This window comes from Canis aureus, chromosome 11, assembly GCF_053574225.1.
Source record: "Canis aureus isolate CA01 chromosome 11, VMU_Caureus_v.1.0, whole genome shotgun sequence".
Lineage (NCBI taxonomy): Eukaryota > Metazoa > Chordata > Mammalia > Carnivora > Canidae > Canis > Canis aureus.
Window position 1 is genome coordinate 6270721 of NC_135621.1, and position 20868 is coordinate 6291588.

Sequence of the window (20868 nt, forward strand, 5' to 3'; positions counted from 1 at the left end):
AAAGCAAAACAAAGATCTAGATAAAATTAGGGTAATAGCAGTGGAAAACACCATCTCAGAAAGTATGTTATTTTTATCACTTTGTTAGGACATCAGAAAAAGAAGCATTAGAGTCAGAAAGCTATAAAAGCAATTCTGATTTACCCTTACCACTCAAGGTTCAGAAAAGTTAATTTCACAGAAAAATAAATTAAAGAATCATACCTGAATCACATTAAAAAATATGATTCAGCATAAAGACTTACCAAAAATGTAAGCATACAATTATGTGTCCAACTCTTGATTTCAGCAGGGGTCATGATCTCAGGGTCACGGGATGGAGCCTCATGTCAGGCCCTGCACTCGGTGGGAAGTCTGCTTAGGATTCTCTCTCTCCCCCACTCTCTCTCTCTCTCAAATAAATAAATATTTACACAATACTACATTAGTTTAAGGTGTACAACAAAGTGATTCAAGGTTGTACTATATTCACCATAAAAGTAGCTACCTTCTGTTACCATAGAATGTTTTTACAGTATCAATGTATCACATAAAAAATATGAATCAGTACAATGTCTTACTAAAAGTGTAAGCAGATAATTATAAAATTCCCTATGGTGTGTCTTTTATTCCCATGACTTATTCACTCCATCACTGGAAGCCTGTATCTCCCTCTTCCCTGCACCCATTTTTTGATCCCATCTACCTTCCTTCTGTCTGGCAACCACTAGTTTTTTCTGTATGTATGCCTCTGATTCGCTTTTTGCTTGTTTATTCATATGTATTATTTCTTAGATTTCACATAAAAGTGAAATCATATAGTATTTGTCTTTCTTAGTCTTACTTCACTTAGCATAATACCATCTAGTCCATCCATTTTGTCAGATATGGTGAGATCTCATCTTTTTTACAACTGAGCAATATAACACCCACACACAAACACATACCATATCTCTTCTTTATGCATTTGTCTATTGATGGACACTTAGATTACTTTTGTATCTTGGCTATTATAAATAATGCTGGAATAAACGAAGGGGTACATATATATTTTTGAATTAATATTTTTAGCTTTTGGGGGTAAATACCAAGTAATAGAATTATATAGTATTTCCATTTTAATTTTTTTTGAGGCACCTCCATACTGTTTTCCACAATGGCTGCACCAATTTACATTCCCACCAACAGTACCCGAGGATTCCTTTTTCTCTACATCCTCGCCAACACCTCTCATTTCTTGTCTTTTTAATTTTAGCCTTTGTGACAGGTGTAAGATGATATCTTGTTGTGGTTTGATTTGCATTTCCCCAAAGATTAGTGATATTGAGCATCTTCTAATGTACCTTTTGGCCATCTATGCAACTTCTTTGGAAAAATGTCTATTCAAGTCCTCTGCTCATTTTTTTAAAAATCCCATTGTTTTTTGTTGTTGAGTTATAGAAGCTCTTTATGTATTTTGCATGTTAACCCATTATCAGATATATCATTTGCAAATATCTTCTCCCATTCAGTAGGTTGCCTTTTTGTTTTGTTAATGGTTTCATTTGATGTGCAAAAGCTTTTTATTTTGGTGTAGTCCCTATAGTTCATTTTTGTGGTTACCCTTGCCTTAGGAGAAATATACACAGGAATTCTTCTTTCAAAAGACAATATAGAAGCATATTTGAAATACATGAAAGAAAAAAAAATGTGTGAGCTAAAAATGTGATGAATTGGCTAACAGCCAAGTACTGGCTAGAATGACATTATAGAAACCCTGGGACTCTCAGACACAAAGGAAGTTGCTCTCACTTTCACCCTTGACTCCCTGGTCCCCACTCTACGCATAAGGCAGCCAAGAGCTAGAAGAATTTGGGATGCTAGAGATGCAGCCCTGAGCTGTTAGAACCTGTTAGTGTTTTGTTTGTTTGTTTGTTTGTTTGTTTAATCTTTATAGGCCCAAGTTCAGGCCTGTTCAAGAAAGGTCTCAGAGGAGCCTAGCTAGAGTTTGGTCAAGGAAAGAATTTTGTTGTAAATGTAGGAAATTAGGATATGAAACAAAAAGCAAAATACAACAATGAGGAAAGAATTGAAAATTCAACAAGAGGTGTTAGGAAGAGAGGATATGTTTAAATAGAAGAAAATAAGAAACACCCTAATTGTCACTGAGAAAAATTATGAATATTCTAGTCTAAATGAATATATATTAAAATAAGAGCAAAAAACAGGAAATAATTATTCATAGGAATATAGAAAAATTTTCTTAGAATAAATTCAAGGTAGAAAAATTGTATCAAAATGATACATGAGGAAGGAAACTCAAATATATAATGTATTATGCCAAAGAAAAAAATGAATCCTTGATTATAAAAATGTAAGAGAGCTAATTGAATCAGTAATGAGAAAAATGTAGAATTTTCCATTTTCTGCCTTTCATATTAGCAACCTTTGAAGCCAAAAAAAAACAGTATTCAGTAATGATCAAAACTGAATAAAATTCAGTGAAATGAAGAGCCAAGTAATGGTAGTGAAAGTGTAAGTTGTTTCAGTTTTCTTCAAAACCTTTTTTTTTTTTTTTTTTTTTGTGAGGGGTGCTTGGGTGGCACAGTTGGTTAAGAGTCAGACTCTTAATTTTCATTCAGGTCATGGTCTCAGGGTTGTGAGATTGAGCCCAGATCAGGCTCCATTCTCCGTGAGGACTCTGACTGGGATGCTCTCCCCCTGCCTTCATCTCCTGCTCGTGCATGTGCATGCATGCTCTCTCTCTAAAAATAAGTGTTAAGAAAAACCAACCTTTAGTTTTTAATTTTGATTTTCTCCATTGATGGGGTAACATGTACTTTTCATAATCGACTTCTCAAAATCTAGTTTGAGGAAGTAATCATAGATGAGTTTTTCAAAGATGATCATTGTAACATTCTTCTTTATTGAGAGAATAGAAGCATGTTAAATACCCATATTTTTATGTAACAAACTGTCAGATAATGTCTTATACATTCATAGGGCTGTGCTGCTTCTGTCATTGAAGACCATTCATTACTATTCTCTTTATGCCTTTCCTCTAGGTAGTTGCATGTCTCACTTTCTTACTTCATTCTTGTCTCCACCAAAGATCACATTAATAGAAAGACCTTTCTTGATCACTCCCTGTGTGAAAAGTATCACTCTTTTTACAGTCATCAGGCTTTTTCTAGTGTCCTTATCGCACTTTATTTTTTTATATAGAAAATGGAACTTAACATTACACATCAAGTTATTTTATAGTTTATTGTCTGTCTTCTCCAGTAGAATGTAAACTGCTCGAAAGTAGAGACAGTTTTATTCAAAGTTGTAACCCATGCCAGTAATTATGCCCAATACCTAGTAGTTGCTCACTAGATATTAAGTGAAGGATACAGCAGAATTTCTTTTTTTTTTTTTTTAAGATTTTATTTGTTTGACAGTGAACACAAGCAGAGGATGTGGCAGGGGGAGATGAAGAAGCAGACCCCTTAACTGAGGAGGGAGCCCTATGAGGGGCTCCATCCCTGGACCCTGAGATCATGACCTAAGCTAAAGGTAGACACTTTAGTGACTGAGCCACCCAGGTGCCCCTCTTTTTTTTTATGATTTTGGGCAGTGGGTGGCTAAGTGGTTGAGTGTCTGCCTTTGGCTCAGGACGTGATCCTAGAGACTCGAGATCAAGTCCTGCATCCTGCTTCTCCCTCTACTGTGTCTCTGCCTCTCTGTGTGTGTGTCTCTCATGAATAAATACATAAAATCTTTTTTAAAAAGATTTATTTATTTTTTAGAGGACAGGCATGAGTGGGGGGAGGGGCACAGGGAGAGGGAACAGACTTCCTGCTCAGTAGGGACCCCCACTCGGGGCTCGATCCCAAGACCCTGAAATCATGACTTGAGCTGAAAGTAAGAGTCAGGCACTTAACTGACTGAGCCATGCAGGCACCCTTAGCATTCGTTATTAATGGACATCCTTCAGCTTACTTTGTGCTTAAAAAATCTGATGAATAATAAAAATGATATTGTATCTCCAAATTGACATTAAAATCTCCAATATATTTTATCAACTAGAATTTAGGAAAATATGTGAGTGGCCAGTTTACAATGCGAACATATTATCATGTCCTATTCCTAGGAAGTACTAAAAAACAAAATATGCCATTACTACCTCAACGTTTGGGAAAATTGTGAATATCTGGGTCTTTTTGATAGTTCTGTTTCTCATTTAAGTATAGGAAGTTGATATTCTGGATAATTTATCAGTCTTACATAAGTTTGGCTGATGGGAATTATTGTTTTGAATTTAGGCATTTCCAAGTATGTTGAGAGAACCCTCACTTTTTTCAGATAAGGTACAACTGATAACGGATCACAGAGGGATGACTTCTAGGAAATAAGTTCGTATTCACATGCACAAAGGGATAAGAATTACAAAGGATTCTGAGGAATGCATAACATTAATAACATAGAGCACATATATTTCAAGTAGTGTGCAACTCAAATATTTGTGTGAGATTTCCATTTCAAATTAAGAATTTGTATTTTCATGACATTACTTCAATGGTGCTATTGTGCAATTGTATTTAACCTGAGAAGGAAATTATAATTGTTCATACTGGGTTTCTTTGTGTGTGTGTGCATGCATGTTTGTTCTTCTTTTAAATATATTTACCTAACATACACACATGTATTAGAAAAAATATAGTTGGGCTATTTCCCCTAAATCATAGTTATGCCTGCCAACAACCCAAGAAATAAACATATTTAAACTCCTTTGAATAAATAAATTATATCTCCTGAATAGAGTCACCTGAAACCCAGGTATAGAGCTGAGAGTGAATTGACTTAAGCATAGAGATACTGTTGCTCTTTTTAAACTCCTCCAAGGTCAGCAAACATCACATCCCTTGTTTTGCAAAATGTCATTTCTCAGAACAATCCTGCAAGCGATATGGGGTTGACGTAATAGGATATTATAATTGATTCACTTATAAACTGTCATATCCAGGTTCAGGGCCTAATGACCCCATTACCGTTCGGTGAATTGTTCTACCTTTACTTCGTGTTACTAGGGCAGAGTTACCACAATACGCAGTTTACGGTGAGAGAGAAAAACTCTAGTCTTCATAACAATTTATAACTATTTTGACAAAAGCCATTCTTGTTTATTCTTCGAATCAGTAAAATCGATATCGACTTTTATCAAAAGACCAATGTACCAACAATGCCTTTTAAAAAACTGAAAATGAATTTACCAGCCAGTTATTTTATCAGCTTAAAGAAGACAGGATCAGGTTTGCACTTCGATCAGTCTCACAGGTGTGTGACCAGGCCTGCAGTGAATTGTACAGGAACAGTCTAAGAACATCAGATACTTGGAAAAAAATTTTAATCCCTCACGCAATTAGTCATTCCTATGAATATCTATAAATCCCTACTTATTTAATATTAAAATAAACTGTGAGTGGATAACACTTTGAATTTGTTTCAGATGTTGCAGCTACACTTGTGTGTGGAGTCACTAGGAGTCTGGATCCCTGGGTGCTGATGGAAAGTCCTTGCAGTGAGCACGTACCGTGAGTGCAATTGTTTGTTCTGTAAACTACTGAGATGAGAGGGTGAATTTGTGACTGCAGCATTTCCTAGCCTCTTCTGAAAAATATGAATATTTCAAAGACAAATTGTCATCTACTCTTCAATGAGTATGAAAGAAAGGTTATTGGTACAAGCAGTCTTCCTCCTAAGCTGATAAAGATTTTATAAGACATAAGGAGTTTCTGGGGATCCCTGGGTGGCGCAGTGGTTTGGCGCCTGCCTTTGGCCCAGGGCGCGATCCTGGAGACCCGGGATCGAATCCCACGTCGGGCTCCCGGTGCATGGAGCCTGCTTCTCCCTCTGCCTGTGTCTCTGCGCCTCTCTCTCTCTCTCTCTCTGTGACTATCATAAAATAAAAATAAAAATTAAAAAAAAGAAAAGGAGTTTCTGTAATGCATGCCTGCTTGTAGTGTCTGAACAAGTTTATCCAGCCTCCTTTTGTGAAGGACTTTCGATTTTGATTTCTGAGCCTAAAATATATCCTCATCTTTGGAAATCTACTTATTATTGAAATTGTTTTAATAGTGCCATCTGTCTTCCTTTTCCATTGAAAAATTAAATCTATATTCAATTACACATGATATTTTTCATTGTTTAACTGTGTCATTACCTATTTCCTCTTACTTATCTGCTTGAAAATAAATATAGATCTTCTTATCCTGGGTCTATAGTGATTTCATCATGCTCAAATGAATTTCAGAAAGCTGGTGGTTATCCTTTTCCTTTCATCAATAAGCTGATACTTTTAAAAAATCATGTTATTAAAGAATATAATTTATTTTAACTTTTCATTACTCAAAGTTTTCATCCTGTCTTCTTTCCAGCTGCTAATAACTTTTAATGTCCTGTGGCTATTTCTAAAAAGCTTAGAATTGAGCATCGCTCTCTTGCTCTCTCTCTCTCTCTCCTATTTTTATAGTATAAACTTATCATTATACCACAGTAATCTAAGATCTTATCTTATGTCTCCTAGAGTCACGTTCAAGTCATAATATCATTTTTATGGACATATCCATGTGCTGAATACATTAACTATGTGGATTATTCCTCTCTCTCCACATATATATATATATGTTTGGTATAAAAATTGTTTATATCTATATATATTTGTAGATAAAGATATATAGATATACATTAAATTTACATATCTTGCTTTCTGCTCTAACACTGGGCCTATCACTGAATTCAGAACAAATTATTGATTAAAGTTGCTATATTATGTTTTTATTTTTAAAATGCCCTGGAAAAGTTTCTTATTAGCTTAAGGCACCACTGCGCTCTACCATAAAACTCAACATTCTGGGCAGCCCTGGTGGTCAGCGGTTTAGTGCCTGCCTTCAGGTCAGGGCATGATCCTGGAGACCCGGGATCGAGTCCCACATTGGGCTCCCTGCATGGAGCCTGCTTCTCCCTCTGCCTCCTTCACTCTCTTTCTCTCTCTCATTGTCTCTCATGAATAAATAAATAAAATCTTAAAACACAAAAACCTCAACATTCTGCTCAAGTGGGATTCTATTGTCTCCTTTGCCACTTGGCATAATGAAATATTTATTTAAGGTGGTATGCAAGGTTTTTCAGAATTTCTGTTATTTTCATTGAATCTACCTATTGCCTATTCATAATTAGGACTAATCGTGTTCTTCTAAAAATATTAATCACATCATGTCTCTGCCTTGCTCAAAACATTCCAAGAAGCTTCACATCATCTTGGAATAAAATCCAAAATCCTTGTAATGGTTTAATATGGTAGATCTTATATGATCTGATCTCTGCCAACTTTTCTAATTCCTAAGCATGTATTTCAGATGCATTACATCTGAAATCTTTGCCAGAGTTCTTTGTGCTACTTTTGAATCTTTGCCAAACATGCCCTGCTGATTTGTGCTTTATAACCTTACTATTTCTTGTTTCTTTTACATGAAATTTTGCCTAACTTCTCCATCTCCTCACTTGCCCATTTCTCATATTATTTTTATCTTTGCTCATGTAAGAAGCATATATAATGTTGTTCAAGAGAGAGTGGTCTTTACCCAATTTCTTGGGGTGCTATAACTGCATAGACTGGATGGGTTGATCAACAAAATGCCTTTTCTCACAGTTCTAGATGATGAGAAGTCCAAATTCAACATGCTGCTGGCAGATTTGGTTCCTGGTGATGAATTTTTTCATGGCTTATAGATAACTGCCTTCTTGCTGTGTCCTCTTATGGTCTTTCCTTAATGCCCTGGCACAGGGAAGGTGAGAGCAAACTCTGTTATCTCTCTTTATAAGGACATTCACTAATTGTTGTAGCAAGGCTCTACACTTATGACTACAATTAATCATAATTATTTCCTAGAAGGCCCCATCTCCAAATATAGCCACACTGGAGGTTCAGGCTTCAACATACGGATTTGAGAGGGATGCAAATATTCAGTTTATAACACCACTAAAATAGCATGCTCTACAGTTCTCTACCCCTTATTCTTCTGTGATCCTCTTACTGAATTTCTCTTCCTCTACAGTTCTCTACCTCTTATTCTTCTGTGATCCTCTTACTGAATTTAAAACTGTTTGAAATGGTACTACAGGATGCCTGGGTGGCTCAGTCTGTTAAGCATCTAACTCTTGATTTCATCTCAGGTCATGATCTCAGGGTCTTGGGATTGAGCCTCATGTGGGACCTCATGCTTAGTGGGGAGTCAGCTGCAGGATTTTCTCTTTCCTTCTGCCTCTGCCACTCCCCCCACTTGCATGCTCCCACATTCTCTCTCCCTCTTTCTCTAAAGTAAATAAATCTTTAATAATAATACCTACATCTCTGTTGGATTTCTCAAATAGAATGGAGGATTGGAGATGTCATTATATAATTTATATTTAACAAAAAACTTTTTGTTTCGCGATAGTGGATATTTAAAGCAGCATGGGGATTTTACTTTTTTTTACTTACACATGAGATCTTATAAGAATAAATGAGTCATGGAAGTCCCCTTCACTCCTATTACAGGCAACTTATGTTACTCAAATTTCTATTAGGAAACTCTCCCAACTCTTTAAGCTATGTTTCTACATAATTCTATTTCAGGGAGTCAACAATATACCCGCCTTGATGATTATAGGATGCAAATATATTCTTACATAATTGCAGAGTACTTAAAATGCAAATGCCCATTGGAGGGAGGTAACTGAGTTAAATTACATAAGAAACTGTTTGTTAAACAATTTCTGTAGAGTTTTATATGCCAGAATATTGGTATTTTCAAAGAATGCATTTTTATTTAGACCCTTTAGATTGTTTGTTTTGTTTTGTCTCAGCACTGGTATTGCATCTATTCTCATTACTCTGTATTGCCTACATGTCCAAAGAATAATGGTGTCTCTTCTTCACTTTCTTCCTCATGTAATATAAACTAAATTAACCAATGCAAAATATGCATATGTGAACTTATTTTTTTCCTCCATGACCCTACAATGCACTAACCAGGGGGAGAAATTAATTGGAAAAAGGCATTAGAATAGAATAATTAGTTCTGATATGATTATGAATCCCTTAAATCTCTGACAGTTTCATCACTTAGTCCATTGATTTCAGGGAACAGCTTCTGGTACTTAAACAAAGCTACATTTTCGGTGGATATTGGAAATGATGTCAAGGAAAGCCACTCCTCTGAACATCACGTCTAACCTTCAATACCTCATTATTGACCAGATGCTGGCTCATTCATTCAAATTACTTAATTGAACAATTCAAGTCCAAGCATAAAGTGGACAAATTAATTTAGTGACTGTCAATAAACTGATATCTCCTGTGAAACTTCAGAAACTTTCTTTACAATTTGCAATAGTATTTGGTTGACCCATTTAAAAAACATATTATTTGAGTAAACATTACCTTAAATTCTGCTTTCAAATACTATTTGTGTTTTGTATTAGTTTATATTTTTTTCCTTATTGATAAATGGTTTTACTCTTGTTTTCATATCTTAAATCAATTCATCTTATGACATTTATTTTGGAATTATGCTTGGAGTAAGGTGAGTCATTCTTAAGTATATCTGTAACTTCATATTAAAATGGAAAGGTACCTATTTTTTTATGAAAAAACTATTTTTTTAAGAAATCTGAAGTTCCCCAAACTAGTTTTTATCCTCTATGTTCTTTGCCTTTATTGTTTAGTAAAATGGGTTCAGCTTCACCTTCTAAACCAACATTTTTACAAAACTATTCAATTTAACCTTTGGTATCAAAATTTCAGAGGACAGACATGGCATAAAATATTTTCCATGTAAGAAATTTTGGGGAAAAAAAGCAAAATTTTTATTGCGCACCTGTCTGAAAGATAAAATGCCCTCCAGTTCCCCAATTATAAAAGGTATAATCTCAAATACAATAATAGAATTACAGTCTAATCTATACTGAAAATTGAGTGCAGAGATTTATATCCCCAGTGCTATCATCACCCATTTCCAAATTTCTTTTAGTTTTCTTTATAGAGAATTCGCAAAGAATTAAAAACTTAAAAAAAGAGGGTGCCTGGGCAGCACAGTTGGTTAAGTGTTGGATTCTTAGTTTGGTCTTAGTTTGGTCTTAGATTTCAAGGTCATAGTTTGGTCTTAGATTTCAAGGTCATACTATTGGGCCTTGTGTCAAGCTCTAAGCCGAACACAGAGTCTCCTTGAGACTTTCTCTCCCTCTCCCTTTGCCCCTCCCACCCCCTTCTCTCTAAAAAAAAAATACATCTTAAAAAATAAATAAATAAATAAATAAATAAATAAAAAAAAAAAAAAAAAAAAACTTAGAAAAATTTTCCTTCTCCAGAATAAATCATTCTTTAGAAAAGTTCTTTGGAAAAGTTCTTAAAGCTAAAGAAAAATGTTCCATTATGTTTGTTTGTTTGTTTTCCACATTTCAGTTTTAATCTTTTAACTCTGTCGTAAGTGATAAGACCATTATACCTATACCAACAATTTTGGGACCGCTGGGTGGCTCAGCGGTTTGGCACCTGCCTTTGGCCCGGGGCATGATCCTGGAGTCCCGGGATCGAGTCTTGCGTCAGACTCCCTGCATGGAGCCTGCTTCTCCCTCTGCCTGTGTCTCTGCTTCTCTCTATATATATCTCTCATGAACAAATAAATAAAATCTTTAAAAAAATTCAACAGTTTCCTAAGAATATCACACAAAAATAGAATACTTGATATAAAGTATACATGCACTATATTTAAAAGAGTTCTTTGAGCTTTTAGCAGGACAATTTATGGCAAATTAAATTAATTTTGGAGTTATAAAATAAAGATGTTTAAAATATGTTTATAAAATATCAGTAAAAGAGTATCCTAGCAAATAACTACAATGAAAATGGCATAATTTTAAGATTGTTTGATTAGTGAATTATTAACTGTTTATAGCACTGTATGAGAATTTTATGTAAATCCCTAGTAATGCAAAGAAGTCTATAGTTGTAGAGGGTGAGTGATTACTTGCAGAACTGGAGGGAGTTGAGAGGTGGAACGGAGAAATTTGAAAAGGGTATGGAGAAACTTGGGGGGAGCTACATGTTTGTGATTTAGTGATGGTTTTGCAGAGGTATGTATATGTCAAGTTGTCAAATTGTACCCTTTAAATTGGTACAGTCGTTTGTATGTAAATTTTACCTCAGTGATGCTGGAAAAATACATATATAGCAAAATTGGCACAACTAAAAGGAGAAATAAAGAAATCTATAAATAGATTAGGAAGCTTTAACATCTCTCAATTGTTACTAAAACAAGTAGATGATACATTAGTAAAGGATAAAAGATTTGAAAACCACTTAACTAAAAAGGCCTAATGAAAATACAAAGGACATTATATTCTAGGGGAAAAAAATCTTTAATTACACATAAAGATTTACCAGAATTAACCATATACGGCCTGTAGGGCATCAGTGGTGAATTCATTTAAGTAATTAAGAAAATTTTAAATTTTAATTAAGAATTTTTTTATATTAGACAATTTTATAAAGATTTTTTTTATAGTTTTACATAAACTATTTTAGAAAAAAGAAAGTAAACACTTAACAACTAGTTATATGAAGCAACTATAATTAAAGATCTGGAAATGATTTTTATCACAGAGATTATTAAACATCCATTTATTTATGAATATAGTTGTAAAAATTCTGATGAAAATAACATCAAAACAAATTAGAAATATAAAACAACAGGTCTCTGAACAAGATTTATTTGCAAATTGAACAGTGTTCAAAAATCATATCTAATGTATTTATCACATTAACTTGGGAAAAAAGGTGAAAATTTAGGTTGTTATCTTGAAGCCAGTAAAAAACTTTAAAAAATTTTTAACACTCATTTGTAGTTAAAAAATTAGAAGTAAAAAAAATTAAATTTGAAAAATTAGAATAAAAGGCAGCTTTCTTAGTGATTTTCAAATATAGCAAAAACCTAGAGCACATGTATTAATTTGGCTTATTAGATAAATATACCTGATGCCATCATTTTTTACAGCAATGTATTAGGTCCCAGATACTGTAATAAGGTGATAAAAGTAAATAAAAAACATAAAATTTAGAAAACAAATTTTTAATATCAAAATTTTATATTAAATGGCTATATATGTAAAAAAAGGAAATTTCAGATAAATACCTACTAAATATTGTTAGAAACCATAAACTAGGAATAATTTTAGGAAAAATGTCTTCTGAATCTGTATATTTCAAAGTACAAAATGTTGAGAGAAATATTGTCGAATAATTATATTAAAAGGCATTTATTGCTCTTCAATTAAAAACAACTGATTTAAAGATGGCATCCAACTACTCGTAGTCATTGTATTTTTCGAGTCAGGCCCACACTGAAAGTTCAAAGGAAAAATTGCCAGTTTTACCAAAGAATGTTCCTAGTGAATAATGAAATAGGAAATACACATAAAACATAATAAAATATTATTCAGCCTTAAAAAAGAAAGAAACTCTGCCATTTGCAACAACATGGATGAAACTAGAAAACATTATGCTAAGTGAAATAAACCAGGAACAGAATGACAAATATTACTTGCTACCACTTATGTGAGGAATCTAAAAAAGTCAAAGTAAAAGCAGAAAGTACAATGGTGGTTGCTTGAGGCTGGAGGGGATAGGGCAGGGGAAATAGGAAGGTATTAGTCAAATGGTACAAAGTTTTGATTAATGCAAGAATAAGTCCTAGAACTCTACTGTACAACATAAGGCCTATGGTTAATAATACTGCAAGATATACTTTAAAAAATTGCTAAGCCTGTAGGTCTTATGCCGAATGGTTCTTATTGGATAAAAAATAATAATAAAGAAGACAGGAAGAAATTTTAGAGATGGTGGATATGTTGATGGCATGCATTGGGGTGATGATTTTATAGATGTGTATTATCTACAAATTCAAGATAATTGTTTTATTTTCTCAGACTCCACAGTCCTGAGTTCACTTTCAGGACAAAGGCTTTTGAAACTTAATCAATTTGGTCTGTTTTTTATGAAAGCACCCCTTTTATGATGTAATATTAAACAGTCTAACCACTGTAATATATGTGGAGAAGAGTACATCTAGAAGACAGAGATTGGTAGGCAGTGGGAAATAACAGAAGAATATACCTTTTTGCTTATGCATCTAAATTATTTTATACACATATGTAAGTAATGTGCAAAAAGCTCTCTCTCTATATTTATTCTACCGAAAATAATTAAACCACTTCTGAGTACTAGATGCTTTCATTACTGGTATAATATAATATAATAGTTATATTTACATACAACATATGAATGCTAAATATGAGGGATGTCTGTCACAGATTGGTCAGAATATTTTTCTCCCCACATTCTATTTTGAAATGTAACTAGCCCATCAAATGAAGGAGATGTTTCTCCTTGTATATAAGCTGACCTTTTGACCGATTTTGCCAGTGTACTGTGGAAGTGACATTGTGTGACTTTCTAAGACTGGATTTTAAGAGAACCACTGTTTCTGCCTTTGCATCCTGGAATGTTCCTTCTTGGAGACTACAGTCACTCAAAGGGGCTGACATGTTAGAGGACAGAAGCTTCTGGCTGTCTCAGTTGAGACCCATTGGACAGCTAGCACCAACTGCCAACTATATGAGTGTATCCATTTTCAAACCTCCAGATATCCAACTGAAACCAGGTAAAGATTAAGAACTGCCTGCAGAACTCATTAAGATCTGCAGAAGATCATAAGAAGAAATTACTGGTTATTATTTATGCTTCTGTATTTTGGGGCCGATTTGTTATATATGAAGAGATAGCCAAACAAGTCTTGAAGTCATAGCTCTGCCTTAAAAAAGGGACAGTGAAATATTTTCACAGAAAAAGTATTTTAGAAGATCGTTTTATATATTTATCTTCCCCTTCTATTTTCTATCTCTTGGCATTCACTCTAAACTCTGTATTATTTAAGCCAGGAGTCAAGAAACTATAGTCCACAAAATTGTTATGGGTTGAATCATGTCTCCCAAAAGTATGTTGGAGTCCTGACCCCACAGTACCTGTGAATATAACCTTATTTAGAATTAGGGTATCGAGTTTGGATGAGTACATACGGGATTAGTTTGAGCCCTAATCCAGTGTGAGTGGTATCTATTAGAAGAGGAGAAGAGACACAATAGAACACCATGTGACAATGGAAAGAGAGATTGGAGAGATACATCAAGAAGCAAAGACATGCCAGAGGTTGCCAACAACTACCAGAAGCTAGGAGAGAGGCAGAGAAGTGATTGTCCTACAGAGTGCCCAGAAGGGATCAACCTTGCTGACACTTTGATGTCAGACCTATAGGCTGCAGAACTATGAGAGCATAACCTATTGTTTTTAGCCACCAAATCTGTAGTGATTTGTTATGGTGGCTCTAGGAAACTAATACAGAGCCAAATGCAGCCTAACCACCTGTTATTTGTAAATAATATTTTATTGTAGTGCAGCCAGTTCATTCGTTTATATTTTATATACTGTCTGTGACTGCTTTCTTGCTACAATGGCAGAGTTGAATAGTTGCTACAGAAATCAAATGACCTATAAATGTGTGTGTGTGTGTATCACTGATTATATCATGCATCCTTTCTGAACACAATGGCATAAAACTAGAAATGAGAGGCACCTGGGTGGCTCAGGTGGTTAAGCACCTGCCTTCCACTCAAGTATTGAGCTTAGGGTCCTGGAATTGAGCAGTGCATTGGGCTCTCCACTTAACAGGGAATCTCTGCGTCTCCCTTTCACTTCTCCCTCTGTGCTTTCTCTTTCTCTCTTTCATAAATAAATAAATAAATAAATAAATAATAAATAAAATCTTTTAAAAACAAACTAGAAATCAATCAAAAGAAAAAAATCTGGAAAAAAATGACATGGAGGTTAAATAACATGCAACTAAACAATGGAAAAGTCAGCCGAAAAATCAGAGGAGATAAAAATATCCATAGAAACAAATGAAAACATAATGTTCCCAAATCAATGGGATGCAGCAAAAGCTATCCTAAGGGAGAAGATTATAGCCAAACAGGCCTACTTCAAGAAGTAAGAAAAATCTCAAATAAACAACCTAACCTTTTTACCTAAAGGAGCTTCAAAAAGAAGAACAAAGCCCAGAGCCAGTAGAAGGAAGGAAATAATAGAGATGAGAGCAGAAATAAATGAAATAGAGATGCAAAACACTATAGAACAAGTCAGTGAAACCAGGAGCCAGTTCTTCAAAAAGATCAACACAATTGATAAACCTCTAGCCAGACTCATCAAGAAAAAAAGATAAATGAATGAAATTAAAAATGAAAGAGGGAAATGAGAACTGACACTATAAAAATACAAAGGATTATAAGAGACAATTATGAAAAACTATGCTAATTTTATATGCTAATAAAGAAATGGATAAATTCCTTGAAACATACAACCTTTCCAAACTGAATCAGGAACAAATAGAAAATTTGAACAGACCAATTACCAGCAATGATAAAAAAAAACTTCTAACAAACCAAAGTTTAGGACCAGATGGCTTCACGAGTGAATTCTACCAAACATTTAAAAATAAGTTAAAACCTATTTTCCTCAAACTGTTCCAAGAAATAGAAGAGGAAGGAGCACTTCCAAATTCATCCTACAAGGCCAACATTATACTGATTCTAAAACCAGACAAAGACTACAAAAGAACTACAGGCCAATGTCTCTGATAAATATAGATGCATAAATCCTCAATAAAATATTAACAAACCAAATCCAACAATACATTAAACAAATCGATCATTCTCTAGAATCAAGTGGGTTTTTTTTCCAGAGGTACAATAGTTCAATATTCACAAATCCAATGAACACGATACATCATATTAACAAGAGAAAGGATAAAAAATAATCTCAATAGATATAAAAAAAATTTGACAAAGTACAACATCCATTCATAGTAAAAACTCTCAACAAAGTAGGTTTAGAGGGCAAATACCTCCTTATATGAAAAACCCATAGCTAACATCATAACTCTTAGGTGTAAGACTGAGAGCTTTTCCTGTAAGCTCAGGAGTAGGACAAGGATGTCCACTCTTAACCTCTTTTATTCAAGATAGTATGAAAGTCCTAGGTGCAGCAATCAGATAAGAAAAAGAAATAAAAGTTAAGGAAGAAGCAAAACTTTCATTATTTACATATAACATGAAACTATACTTAGAAAACTCTAAGGACTCCACTAAAAAAAATACTTGAATAAATTCAGTAAAGTCACAGGATACAAAATTAAAATATAGAAATCTGTTGCATTTCTGTACACTAATGAAATAGCAGAGGAACGAAAACACAGTGACATTTACATGAATGTATACATATGCACATATATACACATGTGCATAGACATATATAGATATGTAAAATTAAATTGTTGAGATTAAACGTCTGAGATAAAATATATTTGCAGTATCTTCCTCTATGGCAAATACCACAGTTCTAATGCTCTATTGTAATGGGAATACTTAGCAGTAAAATAAGTCATCTAGCAGTTAAATGATTTGCTTAGTTCCCATAGACATTCTGAGATAATAAATAGGATCTCTTAATATGACTTTGTCTTGAAAACATATTCAAATCATAACTTTATTCATGGGATAGTCTAAAGTATATTCTTTTGATTGCTAAATAAAAGGATCAGTTGTCTTTATGGTATCTTTTTGTGGTATCTCTTTACACACAGTCAAAAAAGAGCTAAAGTACTAGTTACTTTTGAATCATATTTGGAGTCAGTGAAGTTTGAGTTAAACTTGGAAAATGGTGAATTTCACTTGGTCCTGACTTACTAGTTCCAGTTCATTAGAGAAGGTATTTTAACCAAAATCTGAGGCTTTCATCAGAATTTCCTAAATATATATAATATTAAAGGAAATATGCTATATAATCTTAAAGTTAATCTTCATAAGTTGCAGGGGCCCTCCACACTAATGAAACATGGAAATTCCAATAAAAACAAACTTTAGGTCTTATGGAAGCTCATATCAGCAGATAAAAGTTTTATATCTTCTGCATATGTATTCTCTTTGTACATCTCCAGATTTGAAAGTGTTCTTGTGAATTAATGCTTTCTTTCTAGTATAATTGCTATTGAAATATGTCTCTATTCACAGAAATAGTTCTTTGACAATATATTTCCCTTTGTGTCCTTTGACAGTTCTTTGTCGAAAAAGTAGAAAACAGCATCATCTCCTGTATTAGAAATAGTTTATTTTTTTGAATTTTTAATTTTTTTAAGGATTTATTTATGAATTTTAGAGAGAGAGGGAGAAAGAGAGTGAGCGCACATAAGTGAGGAGAGGGTGAGAGAATCAAGCAGACTCCCTGCTGAGCATGGAGCCCTGACATGGGGCTCAATCTCACAACCCTGAGAACAGGACCTGTGCTGAAATCAAGAGTAGGATGCTCAACCGACTGAGCCACCTTGGTGCCCCTGGAGTAATGTGAGTAGAAATGTGGGTGGTTAGCACAGAAATAGGAAAAGAAAGAGAGGAGAATTCTCTAGGAGAAGTTTTGGCTATTGTTACCTTTTAAAATGGTTCTATTTTCCAAATGCTGTAATATTTACTACATCATATGTTTCATGAACATTTGGATAGCAGTTGAGTTGCATACATACTGTCTGTGGGCAATGTTTAAAATATTATCAGCTTATCAGCTAATTATTTGAAGAATACTCTATCAAAGAGTTTACAATTTCTTTATAAAGCAGAGTAAGATATTGGAGTGGAACTTTCACTGTTCCTAGCATAGGCAACTGGAAATGCAAGTTTAAGGTTAAGAGGAATCAAGAAAGCTTCATTACAGAGGAATCTTGAGAAGAGGAAGCATATCAACAGGTGAATGAGCCAGCTCTCTCCCCTCTTTCACCCTAGCCCTCTCTTCCCTTTTGTACTGTCAAACATGAGTGAGGACCACAGGTTTCTTTGGATCATGAAGGAATGCTGTGGTTTTCTTTTTTCCATCAGGAAGGAGTTATGACTGTGCAGTCCTTTCAGCGAAGATGATGATGTTTAAGACATTACCTCTTAGAGATTGTCCCTAAAAAATAAAGGGAAACAGCCTTTCCTTGGTGTTTGCTTATGCAGTGCACTTAAGGAACATGGTTCTGTGCAAAATGTCTCTATAGCCTAGAAGTAGTCTTAGTCTAAATAAAACAATGGTAAAATAGGTAAATTATCAATGGATCAATATAAACAGTTACCAAAATTTAAATAGAGATTTGAGAGAATGTTGCATATAATATAAACCATAATTATTAAAAGCAAAAGCAAGTTCAAATTTAGAAAATAAACCCAACAAACTCTATTTGATTGATAATGCTTCTCTAACCCCAAGCAATGGGTTATTCTCCAACCAGTTTTTTTAATCCTACTAATAGTGGTAGGATTTTTCATTTTGGGAAGAACTGATCACTAAAAATCATAGTGACCCTCAAATATTTGAAACTTGGAATAATTGAGTTTCAAATGTTCCAAGACTGTACTGTCCTAGACTGATGTTTTCAGACCTGATGGTTTGGGCTCAGGGGCTTTATTCCCAGCCTTAACTGCAATCTTACTCCTCTCTTACCCCTGCTCCTTTATTATTTTCACGGAGTCTTTTTCTTATTGTTTCTAAAAGCATATCTGACTCTAAACAAAAAGAAGTATTTGGGATTTAAAAAAAAAAAAGGATGAAACACACAAAGTAAATTTTAGTATCACTTTGGAAGCAAAAGACAGTTGAACTAATGATCAATATTTAGTTTTAGCTAAGCATTCTCGGTTCTTAAAACACCTTGGAACATAGTTTTAAGACAAATAAAAGTCATGCACTATGACCAGATATCTCTTTGTCCCTTAATATTTAAAATAAGTCTTTTAAAATCCCTGGAGAACGGTGTCTTCTTACAGATTGTTGTACATTCCCTGCAGCTAGGATTTTTCACAGTTACTGCTGGCTCTGAGCTCCTACTTTGCTAAATTTAGGAATCATGTTGTATTTCACTTGGGTTTTCTTGCTTATACTTTAGTGAAATTTGAGCCTTACACTTAATTTTTTCCCCAACAGACCTGTCACCTCGTATTGGTTTCCATTAAAGATTTTAGGGAAAAAAAATGGAAAACTAAAGTTATTTTTTTTAACTCTAGTCAGTTCTTCATCCTTTTTAAAGCTGTTAAACTTGAGTTGGTGTCATGCTCTACATTTTCCCAATCACTTAAGAAGCCATTGAGATACGTGCATATATTGCTTTTTCCTGCGTGGTAGAAAATTTGTTTTTATTTCTATATTTAGCTAATGGCCTACCTTTTCTCTAAAATATATGGAACTAATGGGTCCAATAATAGTCTCCCTTCATGACCTAGTGAAATATCATAATAGGTAGAGATTGCTTCCTCAAACTCTGATAAAACAAACAGAAAACACTCAACTTTCTCAAAAAGGGAATAAAAGACTTTTATCCAGCTGTTTAGTGCTGCCTTCAGTATATTCATTTGAAATGCTTCTTAACTATTCTAGTTATTAACACACATGTACAGCAGTGAGAGATTTACTGTAATCTTAATATACAGTCCAAGTTTCTCTGAAAGGAAAAGAGAATCCATTAGAAAACAGTGGTTTAGGAAGCCATAAGGAAGCCAAAGGGACTAAGACTCAAGCAATGAACTTTGGGAGGATATCAGTATTGTTGTATGAATATAAAACACATGAAACTAAATTTATTCTTGGACTGAATCACATCACTTACCATTTAACGAAAGCATTCTGATTGGATATCTTAGGCAAATCTCTAGATAGACCCAGTATTCCTAATACTCTTATCATCCTCATGTGTACTAACACTAGTCATCTGCAACTTTCAAAACATGATACGTATATGGAGTGTGGGTTTTATAAAGACTTTAAGAGGAAACATATATATATTCCAGTCCTCTTATTATAAAATTAATAACTTGAACATAACTGATGAGGTATCTTCACCAAAACAGAAAAATGGCAAAGTTAAGAAGAGTCCTGACTGCCTACCACTGACTTCTATGCTTATTTTAATAGTGGCTGAGGTTTAAAATAATATACTATTTGCTTACTTATAATGGAAATTTTTTTTATTCATATTCTTGTTTAGCCCAAGTTATGTGTGTTTTCAGAATGTTGTATGTCTTAGTTCTGGCTGTGGTAACAAAAATATTATAGACTGAGTGGCTTAAACTCACAATTCTGGAAGCTAGGAAGTCCAAGATCAAGGCACTGTCAGATTCTATGTCTGATGAGACCTTGTCTTCTCCCTGTGTCCTCATGTGGCAGAAGGGGCAAGGGGGCTCTTTGACATCCCTTTTAACAAGGCACTAATCCCATTCATTAGGTCACCCTCACCACTCAGTCACCTCCTAAAAACTCCACCTCCAAAAAATGTTACACTGAGGACTGAATTTGAACATTGGAATTTGGGGAGGGTGGTAGAGGGCACAAATATTTAGTCTAGAGCATGATATGAAAAAATATAGATATTTTATTTTTAACTTTTTTGAAATATAAACATTTTAAGTTAAATTTAAAGAAACATTTAAAGGAATTTCTCGTAAAGCAACGTGTCTTTGGGAAAAGTGAAAAATTATTCTTATTTATCTGCTTAGTTAAATGTATTTATACCTATCTACATTTACATATGACTATATCTTCCTATATATGGATGTATAGGTACATTTTAATATACCTAAATAAAAGTAATTCCTCCTAATTAACTTTGCCTTCATTCATCCGGAATGCAGTTTGAGGTATTACGTATTACCTAAAATAAATGTAAAATTAACTTTTTAAAAAATCTAATTTTGGGCAGC

The 20868-nt window shown here is 34.0% G+C and overlaps 1 protein-coding gene across 1 annotated transcript in view; it reads left to right on the forward strand.

Moving 5' to 3' along the window:
* Positions 1 to 20868, forward strand: part of LOC144323156 (uncharacterized) — a 93600-nt gene that overhangs the window by 38851 nt on the left and 33881 nt on the right. Inside the window, exon 4 of the mRNA XM_077913239.1 lies at positions 5450 to 5534. Within this exon, the coding sequence (XP_077769365.1) occupies positions 5450 to 5534 (85 nt within the window). The remainder of the gene's footprint in view (positions 1 to 5449; positions 5535 to 20868) is intronic.